The following is a 17035-nucleotide window of genomic DNA, read 5'->3' as shown; positions in this document are numbered from 1 at the left end:
TGTGTGAAGTTTTATCATGAGCATGCTCAGTAGATATCTTTCTGAACAGGTATCTCATTTATCCCAGTTTTAAAATTTGGGGGGAGAGTTTATTAAACAACAGTACATTAATTTATTTTATATTTATCTTTAGTTTAAATGCAATGTGATTGAATCAAACCCCTCTCTTTTAGCCTTTTATTAAACTGATAGCTCTGTTTAGATTTTATCCTTTAACAAGTTGCTTGTTGACCCAGGAATATCCAAAACTTTTGATTTATTGCATGGCATGTTTTAAAAAATTGAGATCACGGATTTCCCTAAATAACTTTAGCAAACCAATGCCGCTTTGTTTTTTTGCCTTCGTACCTACAGTAATGTAAATTATTGGTTTAAAAAGTAAAAAAAAAAATCTTCCAATTCTAGAAAGGAGTTTTTGTGCATACTGGAGATGATTGCCTAGATCCCGGATTGAAACTCACTATAGAGTGTATTTCCTCTATTTTTAATGAGGCTGTATAAGAAAAGTTATGCACCTACGCTTTTTGTAAAATAACTCTTGAAATCACTGACCCTTGCTTTATAACGGGCCTCTTAAATCCAGACTTAGGAAGAATATTTTCTTATCCAAAGAACTGATTTGTTTCCTTTTTATGAGATCTTGGGAACGTCACATTTTCTTTTCTACCTCAACTGCTAGGAAACTCAGAGCTAGGTCTGGTGCTCAAATGAAGTTGTTTCCTAAGTTCTTCAATAAGGTTTGGTTTGGTTTTGGTTTTTTCATATCCACTTTTTAATTGATTGGCAGCTGAAGTTTTCTGGGCCTGTTTTTTTTTTTTTTTTTTTTTTAAATTTTTTATTACCAGCCCCTCAATTTCCTTTCTAGAAGTAGTTGAGTATATAAATAATAAAGGAATATATAGCATGACATTTTGGTTGGATCAGTAATTTTCTAGGAATAGAGTCCATTAAAACTGGGGACTCCGGTCAGACCTGTCTTGGTACATTAATTTTTGCATCGCTGGGACCAGAAGCCAGGGCAGAACTTATCTAAAAATTAGGAGGAATTGGAAGCAAAGGTCTTTTTACCAAAGATTTTATAGAGGCCTCAAACTCTCAGGGTGACAGTGAGGGCATCGAACTACATGGTACCAAAGTTCCTTTAAACTCTAATATTCTATGCTTCCTAATGCAAAAGGAGGTTGAGATAAGTTAAGAAGTATTTTTTTCAGAACATATTCCATAGTTGGAGAGATGATAATAATAATTATAGTTATATGATAATAAAAATGAGTTAATCCTAAGAACAGGTTTTGTTTGTTTGATTGAAGAATTCATTACTCAACAAATCTTTGTGAACACCTGCCTTATGCCAAGCGCCATGCCAAGCACCTGGGTGGATAGAGAGTTAGCAAAAGGAACATGGTCACTGCCTTCATGGGATTTCCAGCTAAGTAGAAGACACACAAACACATGCCAGAATAAATGAAACAATATGTTTATAACTAAAAGTTGATATTGGGTGTAAAGGAAAAGTGTAATAGGTATGACAGGCTTATGGAGTCGCTAAATTTAATCAGGTATGAAAATGTGGTTCTGGGCCAGGGCTGGTTATCTGGGCACAATCCTTCTGTCTTTCGAAGGTCTGTTGTCCCTCGGTCTACACTGAGAAGTCCTATCAGTGGTGCTGTTTGATTGGCCCATAACTACTGTGAACCTTGGAAATTTCAGCTCCATCAATACTCCTGAGGCTTTTAGCTTCACTGTGAAAGGAGCAAGAGCACATTAGTTCTTCATAGATTTCTCTACAAACTATCAGCTATTTCTTTCTTAACAGAAGCACCTGAGCAGCGAGCTAGCTTGCTTGAGGAAAGACTATGGTTTTGTATTGTAATTGGATTTGACGTATCACTGATGCTTGGTGATTTGGCATTCCTGGTAAGCATTCCTGCATTCCTTTAACAACCAATTGTTGAGTGCCCTGACTATATATAAAATCCTTAAAGTAAATGTATTTTAGTTCATGGCCCAGTTTGTACATATGGCTGTAATTAGTAATATTTTGCATGGCCAAACCAAAAGTTGGTAGATTTTCCTTTTTTAATCTCTTGCCTCCTATTTATAATCAGGACCAGTGGTTACAACCTTTGATTCAACTCCCGAACAGTTGAGGTTTCCCCCTTCCGTCCTTTCTGACCACTCCCCCACTTACAGCTTCTTGTCTTGCCACTTACCCAGACACTGCACCCCAGCCCTAACCAAGGGCTCACCAGTCCCCGAGAATGCTTGTTGCAGCGTGTTATACCTCTGTGTTTCTGTGCATGTCCTTACCTGTGTTTTTCCCAGTTTTTTCTTTCTTATCAGACACCAGTTTACTAGAGGTAAAAAAGAAAAAAGAAAAGAAAAGGAAAGAAAATTAGTTTAGCGACTATCTTAAGTACAAGTCGAGGTCTGAGAGACAAATTTGTTGACGTTATCCCTCAGGGTTAATGAGGAGTGGCTTTCCAGCCCTGCAAGTTTCACTTTACCATAAAATGTTGCATTAGTAGGAATTAAATTATAATTTTTATTGGTTATGTACCTAAACTGAATTTAATATTTTGACTCCAGATCAATTATTTTCCTTTTAATAAAGAAGTATACTTAAAAAAACCTATTTTGTGTATCTCAAAAACACAGTAGGAGAAAACAGATTTCATTTTCTTCCATCCTCCAAATCTTCAGATTTGTTCTCGGTCCCTGTGCTGAACCATTTAGGCAATAACATTCCATAAGTTCTAATCTCCTCATAAATGAATTCTGTAGCTGGTTTTCCCTTCATTCCCAGCTTCCTTTAGACTTGTCAAAAAAACAGGAACAAGTGCACCATCTTATTGATGGAAAGTAAATGATGAGAAAGTTGACCAAGATGGTGCCAGATTACTGTCTTTCTGGATTGTGGGAATTCCCTGGAGGCAGAAACATGGCCTGTTCTCACCTTTGGGAGTTGTACTTCCAGATTGTGGTCAGAGAATAGGAATTTTTACCCTAATACTGAACATAGTTTTATTTTAATCCTTCCCAGGGCAATTCTTAGAAATAATTTTTGGGGAGTAATGGCTAGGGAGTAGTATGAGAACATTTTATCTTAGATATTTTATTAATCATTCTAAAGGCTCATAAAGAAAACATTTTTTCAATTGGAGAAAATATTTTCATTCATTTATTTCTCCCCCCCCCAGGGGGCTTTATGTTTCTAATAGTAAATGAAATTTGTAAAGTATTTGCATGTATAGGGTTTCATTTGGTCTATGAGTCGAGCCTGTCATAAAGTAAGAGAAAGAGAGATTATGGGAATCTTAAAGACAAGGTCAAACAACTAATAGTTGGCAGACCTGGATTTAGAATGCAGTTCTTGGATCTCCTGGTCCAGTGCTCCTCCTGTACCAGTATGTCTCTAATACAAGGACTCTTCTCTTGCAATGCCCAGTGGTGACTTCTGGGGCGTGCTCCTTCTGCTACCTTTTCTCTTCAGGTTATAAAAAAATATGAAACAAAACAACCCCACAGCGCTTCCCTGGTGGTGCAGTGGTTGAGCGTCCGCCTGCCAATGCAGGGGACACGGGTACGTGCCCCGGTCCGGGAAGATCCCACATGCCGCGGAGCGGCCGTGCCCGTGAGCCATGGCCGCTGAGCCTGCGCGTCCAGAGCCTGTGCTCCGCAACGGGAGAGGCCACAGCAGTGAGAGGCCCGCTTACCGCAAAAACAAAAACAAAAACAAAAAACAACCCCACATCCTCACAGAGTTGCGTAAATCCCCTCTGATACTTTTCCGTTGTATAGTGGTATCTTGCTTAGATGGAAGAGTAGAGTGCCTTTATAGCTTGGCACTTCCCAACACTTGGAGAATTTAGATTCTTAAAGAAGCTCTGCCCACTGTTTCCCTTTGAACATTTAAAGACACAACTTGAACACAGGAAGTTCTTCAACATGGTTGCACCATGATTTCAACACAACAATATGCAGCTATGCACTGGCTTTTGGCCCAAGAAGTTGGCGGTTGACTTCTTGGAAGAGGGTTGGTTTGTCAAGAGAAAGGTTTGGATTTAGATATTCACTTGGAGAATGAATGAAACTATGATAAGATATGCTTAAGGAATTGTTCTGTTTAAAAAAAAAAAATCTGGCTGTTTTTTCCTGAGAAATCCACAGTACAGGTTTTAGAACGTTGTATATACACTCTTCTGCCTATCTTTTTCTTATCAAGGATAAGCTTTAGCCGTAAGCCAGGTTTTATTGTTGAAAAACCCAGGTGGGAGCTGTGGTAGAAGGTCCCCCTTTGGATTTTAATGGTGGTGCATTCCACAGCTCCATCCGCAAGGAGCCGTAGCTCCAGTGAGTTGTAATGTAAGATGGTATAAACACGAACATATGTTGTGTACACTGCATGAGCTTGGGGCCTTCCAGGTGCTTTTTCCTGGAACTTTGTTTTCGCATCATATCCTGATGCCTGTCACATTTCCTCTCATAAAGCTCAGTTAGAGCCAGGCTGTGCTATTGGCTGAGAAATCACCCTGGGTGTCCTTTCTTACAGATTCTTGCATCCTGTGGAGGTAGAAGGGATTTTCGGCTCAGGGGCAGAGTAGATCCTGCGGTGCCAGGCCCACAGTCTGTGGAAGTTTGTCCCTCTTCGCAGCTGACAGCATTGCGGAAGTCCCTGTGGGACAATAACAGAAACCCTTATTAACCAATGGTGTTGTTGGAATAAAATCTCCCCACTGAAGTGTCTTGGTCCCAGGCTATAATGTTACCCCTTGATTCCCTCTGCATCTTTACCGCTTTTATTACAGCTGAACACACGCTCCTCATTAGTACTCTGGGCGATATGGGGAATCAGTGTGCTGGAAATTATGTGGAATAGGTACCAGATGTTTGTGTCAACTTGGTATGCATTGGTGTTTAGAATGCTTAAGGATCCCATTTATTAAATGTGAAAATGACTTACTATACCTTCCCCTAAACAATAACTCTCCCCCTCCCCAACCCCCAATATTTTTCTCTGTGTTGCATGAGGTGTGATATTAATTTCTTTGGGGACAGATTAAATTTAATGTGTGTGCAGCAAATGCATCTGTTCCCAAATGCTTTGTCTGCATTTTGTCAAGTCTGAGGGCTGGCCTACAGCCAGTGGGGATGTGGGGTTCTGTAACTGAGACTGGAATGCTATGTTGCAGCTCAAGGATATAATGAAAGGGTGAGTCCGTTTACATTTTTTTCTTTAAGTGGAACTGGGAAGTTAGACATTCGTGTTATAGCCAGGCCTTAGGAACATTTCCCATGTGTGCAGATAAGCAGGCATTAGTGAGAAAGAGGAAGACAGTTGGTAAAATGAGAAATGAGCTTGTGCTTTCTCATTAAATTTATGAAGTCTTTTAAGTCAACCAAAAGGTTGCAAGTGTGAACCAAGCAGTTTATTTTATTATATTTTATTTTATTAGACATGAATTAATGTCTGTGTTTGGCTAAGGCATTGGCCTGTTCATCAAGTCCTGAGGTGAAGGAGTGGAGAGTGCAGGGTAGAAGCAGGCAGTGCCTTGTCATGGGAAGAACTTGGATCTGGAGTCTGAGAGACCCCAGATTCGAATCCCACCCTGCCACTTACTGATGGTATGTGACCTTTGGTGAGTTGCTTAACCTCTCTGAGGCCCAGTTTCCACCACTGTAAAGTGGGAGTTTTAGCACAATCTTTACAGTGGTGTTACGAGGATTAGAAACAGTATGTACACAGCATGTGGCTCAGAGAAGGTGCACGATAACTGTTTTCATGAAGAATTAAACCCTCGCTTATCACAGGGGTCCCACCATATGCTTCACAGTGTTCCTCCAGGTGGCCCAGCTGCTGAACAGAGGGCCCTGCTTGCTGAAGGAGGCCACTCGGTCAGGGCCACCTGGTGAGTTTCTCACCACAGGGTTTACTTGAATTTGTGCTGCCTTCAGGGCAGTAAACGTTTTTACTCAATAGAAGTAGCATCTTATAGATGAATAGGGGCTGTGTGTCTGTCCTGGTGGCCAAGGAGGGTGTACTGAGCAGGAAAAACAGAGTCTGACTTAAGTTGGATTCTTTTGGGAATTACCCCCAAAGAATTCTGGACAGGCCATGTACTAGATGTCTGGAATAAACAGAAATATCCAGATTGGGAGGCAACAGTGAGGAACATCTCTGGGGGTGTGTTACTGTCAGGAAGCACTTTACTGAAATATTCACCCAGCTCTGTGGCTCGCAGCAATTTACTTATAGTGGGAATAATATCTGTTCTACCCACTTTACAGAATTTCTATAAAATGCTTTTTAATTATAAAGTACAGTGCAAGGTTAACAGGAGTGTTGCTTATGAATATTGTTGCTTTCAGCCAGCATTTCTTTTTTTTTTTTTTTGGCTGCGTTGGGTCTTCATTGCTGCATGTGGGCTTTTCTCTAGTTGTGGCAAGCGGGGGCTACTCTTCATTGCGATGCGCGGGCTTCTCACTGCAGTGGGCTCTCTTGTTGCAGAGCACGGGCTCTAGAGCGCAGGCTCAGTAGTTGTGACGCATGGGCTTAGTTCCTCCGCGGCATGTGGGATCTTCCCGGACCAGGGCTCACACCCGTGTCCCATGTATTGGCAGGCGGATTCTTAACCACTGCACCACCAGGGAAGTCCCTCAGCCAGCATTTCTTTCTGCCATCATCTGTGTCCTGTTGATTCTTACTGTGGTAAAGTAGCTTTTGCTGTGCCACTCAGCATCATCGCCAGAGCATGTGCTCACTTGCCTCTGGAGTGTGGGGGAGAGATTGCTCAGGGGAGGAAGGGCTGTGGGTTTCTAGCAGTGGCCACAAGAGAAGCTCCCAGCCCTCTGAGGCTGTCAGTGAGAGCCTACACTAGCAGAGCTCACAGGTCACAAAAGTGAGGAGGACATGAGTCAGGTAGGGTTTCGGAGCATGTTTTCCTGGTTTCGGAGCCTTTGTGACTGTGAGGTACTGTACTTGGGCCCTGTGGTGGTCATGTGAGAATCACGGCCACCTGCCTACTTCAGGCTTGTGTGGTAGAGCCTGGGGAGGGGATCAACTCTTCCCGGGTGGAAGCTCTTCTAACTGGAGTTGGATCTGACATTGTGTGGGCAGCCCGTTGTAGACACCACCGTGAGGCCGGTAGGGAAGGATGGGAGACCAGTTTCTGGAGGCAGGCCGTGGCTGCAGGAGAGGGGCAGGAGGGCCTGGGGGCTGACCCAGGGGGTGGCAGGATGAGGCCGGGGGTGTGCTGTTCTATGGGAGAGGGAGGATTGTTATGCCACCTGGAGAGAAGGATATTGCCAGACCGTGTTTGGCATGAGAGGACAAAAACAGGTTTGCATTTCCTGCCTTCTGTGACATTTGAGGGTGGGGAAGCCCTGATGAAGACTTGATTCTTAGCAACCAAAAACGTCATGATCGATTTTTTTCGCTTTACCATAAGATTGAAGCTTTGGCTACTAGGTAAAGAGTCGAAGGAAGAACTCTAAGATAGAGTCTCCTATTGGTATGAAATCCTTTGCACATGGATCACCTCATTGTTCTTTCCCTTTTCCTCTCTGACTCCCTTCCATCATTAATATTTGAGTGCACACTGTGTGCCAGATATTATGCTGGGCTGAGGGATACAGCAAAAAACAGAATGATTGGGTTCCTTTCTTTTGTGGTATTTGTAGTCTTTGGGTGTATGCAGACGTTAAACAAATAATTGCACAAATAATTATATAAGTATAACCACATGAAGTGCAGTGAAGAGAAATAGAGAGTATGAAAAATGTATATCTAATGTTGTAAAAGAGGTAAGAGAAGCTTCCTTGAGAGATCTGAGTAGGAGTTCATCACACCAAGGCAGAGGAAAGGGATAGGAATGGTAGGGAAAGTGTTGCTGAAAGAAACCTAGTATGTGCAGGTCCTGGTGGGAAGAAGGTTGAAGTAAAATAAAGCCTGTATATTAATGAAGGCAGGTCAAGCTGTAAGTGTCAGAAAACTCAAAACAATATTGGCTTGAATAAGAGAAAAGTTACGTGTGTTTCATATTAAAAAAAAGAAAACCAAAAAACAGTTCAGAGCTAATTCAACAGTTCCATGTTCATCATGACCCAGGCAACTTCTGTCTTACTGCTTTACCTGACTCAGCATGTTGCTTCCATCTTATGGCCTAAAATGGCTGCTTTAGCTCTGTTCATCACATCTGTATTCCAACCAGCAGGAAGGAGGAAAGGGCAGAAGAACACAACTCCTTCCTTTCTTAAGAAACTTCTTAGAAATTGCATGTATCACCTCTGGTTACATATTATTAGCCAGAATTTCATCACATGGCCATACCTAGCTGCAAGCATTAGCTAGAACTTCCAGTACAATGTTGAAAAGGAGTTAAGAGAGGGGATGTCCTTGTCTTGTTGATCTTAGTGATCTTGATCTTAGTGAGAAAGCTTTTAGTTTCTCACCATTAAGTACATTAGCTGTGAGATTGTTTTGTACACGTTCTTTAGAATAGAAGTTCCCATCTGTTTCTAATTTGCTGAGTTTTTTTAATCATGAATGACTGTTAGATTTTGTAAAACGCTTTTTCTGCTTCTATTGATACGATCATGTGATTTTTCTTCTTTAGCCAGTTAGCGAGATAGTTTATATTAATTGATTTTCAAATGTTGCATACCTAGGATAAACCCCAGTTGATTGTGGCGTATAATTCCTTGTATCCATTGTTGGATTCGATTTGCTAATATTTTGTTGAGAATGTTTGCACCTATGTTCACAAGAGATATTGGTCTGTAGTTTTCTTGCAATGTCTAGCTCTGGTATTAGGGTAATGAGTTAGAATGAGTTAGGAAGTATTTGTTCCGCTGTTATCTTCTGAAAGAGATTGTAGAGAATTGGTATAATTTCTTCCTGAAATGTTCAGTAGAATTCACCAGTGAGCCCATCTGGGCCTAACTTGTTTTTTTTTGGAGTATAGTTGCTTTACAGTGTCGTGTTAGTTTCTGCTGTACAGCAAAGCGAATCGTTTATTCATATACATATACATATATCCACTCTTCTTTAGATTATTTTCCCATATACGTCATTACAGACTATTGAGTAGAGTTCTCTGTGCTTTATAGTAGGTCCTTATTAGTTATCTATTTTATATATCGTAGTATGTATATGTCAATCCCAATTTCCCAATTTATCCCCCCCTTCTCCCTGGTAACATAATTTTGTTTTCTACATCTGTGACTATTTCTGTTTTGTAAATAAGTTCATTTGTGCCTTTTTTTTTTTTTTTTTAGATTCCATATATAAGTGATATAAGTGATACGATATTTGTCTTTCTCTGTCTGACTTACTTCACTCAGTATGACAATCTCTAGGTCCATCCATGTTGCTGCAAATGGCATTATTTTGTTCTGGGCCCAACATTTTTTAATGAAAACTTTCACTTTACAGAGATACTAGCCCTGGAGGCAGGTCTGAGTCTGAGGCCTTGAGCGACTGGGGCAAGCTTAGAAGGGTTACTTACGTTCATTGAACTCACTTTCCTGTTCTTTACAATGAGGATAATACGACCTCCTTATGGTGGTATTGAAAGGATGTATAGCACGTAGCACTGCCCAGCCTCTAGTGAGCACTTAATGGGAGCTATTTATTTACTTACTTACTTATTACTTACTTGCTTACTTTCTTTACTTACTTACTAGACCAGACTGACATTGTGTGTTGAACTGTTGAAGGCACCATGTCTTATATACCCTTGGAGGATGGGGTAGATAGTTCCTGTTTTTTTCCTTTTCCTTTCCTTCCTTTCCTTCCCTTCCCCTCCCTCCCTTCCTCCCTTCTTTCCGTTTTCTTTCTTTCTTTCTTTCTCTCTTTCTTTCTTTCTCTCTTTCTTTCTTTCTTTCCTCCTTTCTTTCCTCCTTTCTTTCTTTCTCTCTCTCTCCCCCCCCCCCTTCCTCCCTCCCTCCCTCGGTTCCTTCCTTCTTTCCTTCCTTTCTGGGGCTTTTTGGCTTCAGGATGTATTAATCATATGTTGAACTTTTTTCTTTTTTAAACTTGGAGGACAAAAAATTCATCAAGGCACCTCAACAGCCAGCACTACTCTAGTGTGTCTGACGGTCAGGGACACTCTATACCGAGCATATTTAAACATTGACCCCAGTGGGTCTCTGTAAAGTGCAGCTCTTCCGTCACTTGATCAGAGTGAGCCTTGTACATTGCTTTCTCTTTTTTTTTCGACCTTGGACTGACTTGTATAACACATGGCTGGAGCTGCAGCCCATAAAGTGGGGGTCTGCCCCATCTTAGATTCTGGTAGGACAGAGAACAGACACTCTTAAGGCAAAGAGTGCCCATTTTCGGTGCTGGGGGCATCCCCTCTCTGATTCCCTCCACCTTTGAGTAAGACCTTATCCTCTGGTTTGTTGCCAGTGAGTTTTGCTCTCGCCCAGTGTGGAGATGAGTGGTGTGGTGACTTAAGACCCTAATGGGTGATGGTGGTATGTAAGGAGGAGGGCAAGTCAAGCAGATTGCAAACCTTTTGCAGATGTGTTTTAGGTGGAACTATAGTCCAGTCAGAGCTTTGTACATACAAAAATGGAACTGAAAAGTATTTTTATTTGTGCTTAATTTGTGATAATGGGAAATTCATGGCAGGAGGCTGTGAAACCAATTCAGAAGGGTTTCTTAGTGTTGGTAGCAATAGCCACAGCAAGTCGCCAGGGTCAATTCCCTCTGCAGGTCTAGAGCCCAGCGCCCGGTGTAGGAGTAGGAGACTTCTTCTGGAGCTCTGGGCTGTGAGATATCTCACTGTGACTGGTGCGGGCAGGAGGAGTGGGTGGGGGCACCTGCTCATCCTGCTTGCCGTGCTTGGGGAATTCAGGGAATCCTGCGTCCAGTACCTCCTGACTTTGCTGCCGTGACATCTTCCTTTACCACCTCTGTTTCTCAGAAAGCAGCCGGGCGCAGGAGAGCAATACGGAGGGTGGCAGTGATTATTTGGGAAGGTACATACTTCATTTCAGATAACAGTTGATAACTGTTATCAACCTAGATAATTTCCGTGAGTTCTGAAATAGACTTGCGCACCAGGTGGGGTATCTGCATATAGCACAGCAAGTGGGGATACAGGATTGTCTGGTTTGAACTGTATTTGCATTTTAGACTGGGGCTAATTCCGGAGAGTATTTTTATTATGTAGAAGTCAGGAAGAACTACTTGGAGTGCATTCAGGTCTTTTATCGGGTTCCATTTGGAAGGTCGGGGTTTAGGATGCTGTATGTTCCAAGTCCCAGTCCCCTCAGCTAATTGAGGACAACACCAAGCTTACAGAGGTATGTGAGGTTTAAGTATCGCTGAGTCCCTTTGATTTCTGGATGTCCTTCCCTATCAGTTCAGCTAATGTATGTCACACCACTGTAGCAATCTGTTTCCCGTTATTAGCTGCATATAGCCAAATCCAAGTCCCCAGAATGGGGCCCTAATCACTGATCAGAGAGGGGGCAGTGTTTTCTTTAAGCTCAATGATTCATTTAATAAATATGTTTTGGGCATTTCCTACACGTGAGGCACTGTGATGGGTGCTGAGGATACAAAGAGAGTAACCCACAGCTGTCAGGGAGGTCCCACTGGACTGGCAAAGACGGACATATACACTGGTGGTTACAGTGTAGAAAATGAAACAGCCGAGACAGGCAGAGGAATTATGGGAGCACAGAGGAAGTGCACCTTCCTCAGCTTGGGATGTTTGTTTTGGGGGTGGAAGTAGAGCGGACGAGGAATTTGGGAAAAGGAAACAAGCTTGAATGAAGACATAGAGTGAGAAACATCATGGTATGTTTCGAGACATTTAAGCCACGTGGGGTTCTTGGAGGCGGAGGGCTTAGGCTGGAGAGCTAGGAAGGGGCTAGATCAAGAAAGGCCTTCGTGTTCCAGGTGAAGGAGCACAGACCAGCAGTTCTCAAGGGACGGGACGTAACTGCAGGGCTGGGCGGGGCAGGTCTTTGCATCTGGAATAACCATTCAGTTGAGGACCACCCTGGGTTAGGTGAACCTCATGTGTATGGAAGGAAGCTCGGAGAGCTTGAGACCAGAGGCTCCTTTCAGGAAGATCTGTAGTTGTCTAGGGACGGAGACAGTGAGTGCTGCAGGAAGTAGAGATGGGGAGGAAAGGATGGATTTCAGATTTAAGTTCTGATTGCTTAGAGGAAGGGAGAATGAGGAAGCAGGAGCCAGGCATGCCCAAGGTTCTACTTTTTCTATCTGAGGCTCTGCTCGTATCCTACCTCTCTTGGGAGGATCTTTGTGGCCTCTCTCAAACTTTGCTGTACAGCTCTGGCCCCAGTTGCCTCTGCTCATTGCATCTTGCTTTTGTATGTTCTTAAGATTGTTTTGCTTTCCCTAAGAAGGGGAAGCACTTAGAAAGGTAGAATCTGCATCTTATACCTTTTTGGGTGCAATTTTAGGTGTCTAATATTTATGCATAATATCATTGGGGCTTTCCACAACTTATTCTATTTATCTCTGGTTTTCTTCTAAGAGGGGAAGGAAGAATTGAACACATGTCAAATGGGAACTTTCCTCCATCCAGAGGAATACATTAGTGGCTTGTGTGTCTAAAAGGGAATTTAATCAAATACACATCAAAAGTATCCAAAAGGAGTTTAAGAGATTGGGATTTTACAAGAATAGGCTAGCTTTTTTGCCATTTAGTTCTGGAAACAACTTACCTGGAAAGGCGCCTCTGGTGGGTTGGCAGTGACTTGTATATTCAGAACAATTAATTTAATCATGGCACAATTAATTGCGGATTCTGAGGGGTTCATGTTTGTGATTCCCTCTGCAGGTCCAGAGCCCAGCGCCCAGTGTGAACTGTCGCCTGTCAATGCCTCCCATCCGGTCCAGGCCTTGATGGAGAGCTTCACCGTCTTGTCGGGATGTGCCAGCAGGGGGACGGTGGGGCTGCCCCAGGAGGTGCACGTCCTGAACCTCCGCACTGCCGACCAGGGGCCCAGCCAGCCACAGAGAGAGGTAGGCGCAGGTGCCAGCTTTCTAGCCACTGCCCCTAGGAATTTGTAAAGACATTTTCCTGGATGAAGAGTCCTTTTCTTCCTTTCTGGGTTTAACGAGGATGCTCATGTATGAACGTAAGTGGGGAGGAGGACACAAAGTACACTCAAGAGACAGAGAAGGATTTCATTTAATCCAGAAGGATTGCTCTCTGGACTGGGCAACTCTAAGACTTCGCTCTAGAGAGATTTTTCAGCTTTTCAACTTTCCTGGTCCCCCTCCCTGCCTCATAGTGGAAAGAATGTTCTTAAGAATTTCATTTTTAAAACATGGTTGTGAAAAAACAAAATAAGGTGCCATTTCTCTGTTATTGTAAAATGTCTTCCTCAACTTCTCCTGTGCCCTGTCTTTCATCTTTCTTTGTTTTGTCTTGTGGACCTATTGCTCCTGCAGGATGAGTCAGAGGAAACAGAAACACTCTGGAATAAGGATGGCAGTACCTTGTATGTGCATGAAAGCACTGGGGGTGGGTAGCTCCTTATGTTATCCAGGCAGCTTCTTGAAGACTGTGGTGGTCTTGGTGGTGGTGATGATGACCCAAGCTCATAGTGACTCAGTATTTCCTCTATCCTCAGCCCTGTTTGAAGCACTCGTACACTTATTCCATGAAGTCCTATTACTACCCTCAATTTACAGGTGACAGGCACAATGGTAACTCACTTGCCCAAGGTCATTACCATAAGAGAGAAATGGTCTCCTCTTTCTTGTGGCTCAGAAATGACCTGGGTTGTGGATAATGGTCCCCCTGCTTCTTTTAAGATAACACACAGTTGTCATTCTTTCTGTTTCTAAGCTTCTGTGTCAGAAATGTTATCACTCAGTTATTAGCTCTTCAGGAAGAGAGAAACCACAATAAACCATGATCACAGTGAAGTGTAGAAAAACTAATATAGAGCAGAATTTATCTTCGAGCTTTCTTCTGGTCAGGAAAGTTAATTTCCGGAACTGTTTGTTTATGTGCCTCAACCACTCTTCTTTTTGGGGGTGGGGGGGTGGGTAGGAATAGGAGAGGTGAGGTGTGCAGAAGGAAAAGCAAACTGATTTTAATCTTGTGAAAGTGTGCAGAGTTGGCTCATTTCAAAGACAAATCATCTAACCTTTCCAGCTACATTGGAAATTATCATTAATACTCTTGGTTGCTTGCCATTGTTGCTGCAACACATATTTCAGGTTGGATTTCTTTATCCCAGTAATGCGTCTTTAATTCTTAACTTATGGGGGAGAATTTGGGTGGGAGGGAAAGGAAGGGAGGAGGAAGTGCAGTTCCTATGAAGCCTTGCTGACTCCAGCAATTCTTTAGCGGCAATAATTACTCATATTATATATGCTCTCTCAGAAGAAGCAAGAAAGAAGAGCAAGTCCGAGCGATTACAGAAGCGGCAGAAATTCTGCGTGCTAAATTGTGCGGTACTGTTGTTGATTCTGAAAATAGATTCACATAAGACTACTGAAGCAAAAGAAGAATACCTCAAGGAATGACAGCAGAGCTCTCCCACACTTATATTGACTATGTTAGATCAAAATAGACATGGCTTTACTGAAGATACGGAAAATTAGCTGGCGTCAAGGGACGTCGTACGTTCAGTGAAGAGGTAAAGAAAGTGGGCCTACGGGGGATAGTCTCTAAATCTTGTTTAAAAACCTGAACAATTAAGTATCTCTCATGTTCTTCACATGTGACTCTGGAGATACAGGACTGCAGCCATGCCAACAGCTTTTTAAAATCATTCGAACTGTATGACCCAGCAGTTCCACACCTAAGTGTATACGCAAGAGAAAGGAAAACATACGTCCACATAAAAACTTGTCCACGATTGTTCACAGCAGCATTATTCATAATAGCTAAAAAGTGGGAACAACCTGAATGCCCATCAGCTGATGAATGGATAAATGAAATGTGGTACATATATCCATACAATGGAATGTTATTCAGCAATAAAAAGGAATGAAATACTGATACGTGCTGCAACATGGATGAACCTTGAAGACGTTACGCTGAGTGAAAGAAGTCAGGCACAGAATCCACGTGCTGTCCGGAGTAGACAAATTTATAGAGATAGAAAGTAAACTGGTGGTTGTTTAGGGCTGAAGAGCAAAAGAGAGACGTGGGGGCTGACTTTATGAGTACAGGGTTTCTTTTGGGGGGACAGAAATGTTCTAAAATTAAATTGTAATGATGGTTCCACAATTGAATATGAATCTAGTAAATACCATTGATAAATGTCAATACATGTGACTAACCAAAACCCATTGAGTTGTACTTTTAATGGGTGAATTTTATGGCATGTGGATTTTATCTCAGTAAAGCTGTTAAAAAATGAATGCAACCTGTCGGTATATTAATTACCCATAAAATTTACCTTAACTATATCCACTTTTTTTTTTTTAAAACTAGGATTGCTTCCTCTTCCAACCTAAACCCATTCAACTCTTTCTGATATTCTCAATGGATAACTTGATTTTTATAGATATGCTATTAGATATGGTCTGTGCTAAAAATCACAGCCGGTCCGTTCTGGAGGTAATAGTGGGAGGACCAGAGGCAGCCTTTGTGCATGTCTCTACGAAATATTAAGGGCAAATATTTTTCAAGATGAAATGATAAATGTTGTTGCTTATACATTAGAAAAGAATGCCCTACTGGCTCCAAGCCATAATTACTTTGACTCTTATGACCGAAGTCGTTGTTTTTCATGATGTCCTCCTTAAATGTGAGGGAATTACTAAATCAACCCTATCCCCACTCCCCGCCCCGACCGGCTTGTTTTGGTACAGGATTAGCATTAAGATCTGTTATAAATCATCCCTTCTCTAACATTTTACTAAATTCCTACCTCCCGGGCGCCTGAAGCTTCCTCAGCTGAGGAGAGGTTGCTGCCTTTCCTGTGTGGCGGAGGTGACAGAGCCTACACCTGGAAGTCATAACCTCAGCAGGTTGACAAGATTTGGGGAAACAGTTATACTTAATTAGACAAACAATTTTATAGGCCAGCAGAGAATTTGTATCAGAAACATACTTGATACAATCATGTATACAAAGCCCCCTGTGGCAAAGCATGGTTTTGCCATTGGCTTCCCTGCTGGGTTCTCATCAGGACAGCACAGACCTGTAGTTGTATTTTTCATCTGAGACCACACCTCTCATGTGTAATCATTGGTTTTGGAAACAACAGTCCTGGAAGTGAACCGGAAACTGGAAAAAGACTCTTTGGCGACAGAGGAGGGCAGAAGAGGGTAAACAGCCCTGAGAGACCAACTTTGTCTTTTAGAGTAAGTGGGGAGATGTCATCGGCTTCACCCTATGAAAACCAGCTGCCTGTGCCCTTTAACTTCAAGGTAAAATGTCCCGCCCCTCCCTCACTTCCTGCCCCTACTCTGTTCTGACTACCGCTCCATCCCCTGCCCATACCCCTGAGTTCAGTCCCTCTGGGTGTTTCCTGATTCCTGAGAAGGGCTGTAGCACCACCAGAGGCTTGTTTACAGTAACAGACGTTCATTAGTTGCTGGAATGGCAACAATTTTGTTTCCGATCCTCTAATTTTTATTGTGACCTGCTTTTTCCGGGCGATGCTTCTTTTCTATTTCCCGTCTATCTAACTGCTCGCTTATTATGAAAAGCCCTTAGTTAGCAGTATGTATGTGTATAACAGCTATGGACGTTTAAATTTATGTATTTGTTTTGACATTGAAGAAGCGACTGTTAATGGGCGTGCCAAGCCAGCGACTGGCTGTAGGGGTGGAGTGAGGATCTGGGAGGATCCATGGTCATGGGAAAGGGGCCAGGTTTAATAACTTTATCCTCACCCTTCAGAAAGCTCAGAACCGTCCATTCTTGTATGTATTCACTTATTCTCTGCTTCATTCCAAAAAGGGATTTGGGATGGGCTTACAACAATAGACATACCAAGAATGTAAGCAGAAAAGCAAAATGAGGACAAAAGAGAAGTGCAGTTTGCTAGCCATATGCGTTCTGTGGTGGGTATGACT

At 42.4% G+C, this 17035-nt stretch overlaps 1 protein-coding gene across 11 annotated transcripts in view; it reads left to right on the top strand.

Moving 5' to 3' along the window:
• Window positions 1–17035, top strand: part of TGFBR3 (transforming growth factor beta receptor 3) — a 205396-nt gene that overhangs the window by 77852 nt on the left and 110509 nt on the right. For 8 of the 11 annotated variants that reach the window (XM_067726881.1, XM_067726887.1, XM_067726882.1 and 5 more), the window contains exon 3: window positions 12825–13009. In XM_067726881.1, coding sequence (XP_067582982.1) covers window positions 12825–13009 — 185 coding nt within the window. Of the gene's footprint in view, window positions 1–1826; window positions 1918–6821; window positions 6971–12824; window positions 13010–16221; window positions 16385–17035 lie in introns of those variants that run through there. The other 3 variants (XM_067726889.1, XM_067726888.1, XM_067726890.1) reach the window with 3 other exon arrangements.

This window comes from Pseudorca crassidens, chromosome 2 (assembly GCF_039906515.1).
Source record: "Pseudorca crassidens isolate mPseCra1 chromosome 2, mPseCra1.hap1, whole genome shotgun sequence".
Classification (NCBI taxonomy): Eukaryota; Metazoa; Chordata; class Mammalia; order Artiodactyla; family Delphinidae; genus Pseudorca; species Pseudorca crassidens.
This window is presented reverse-complemented; position numbering and strand designations above follow the sequence as displayed.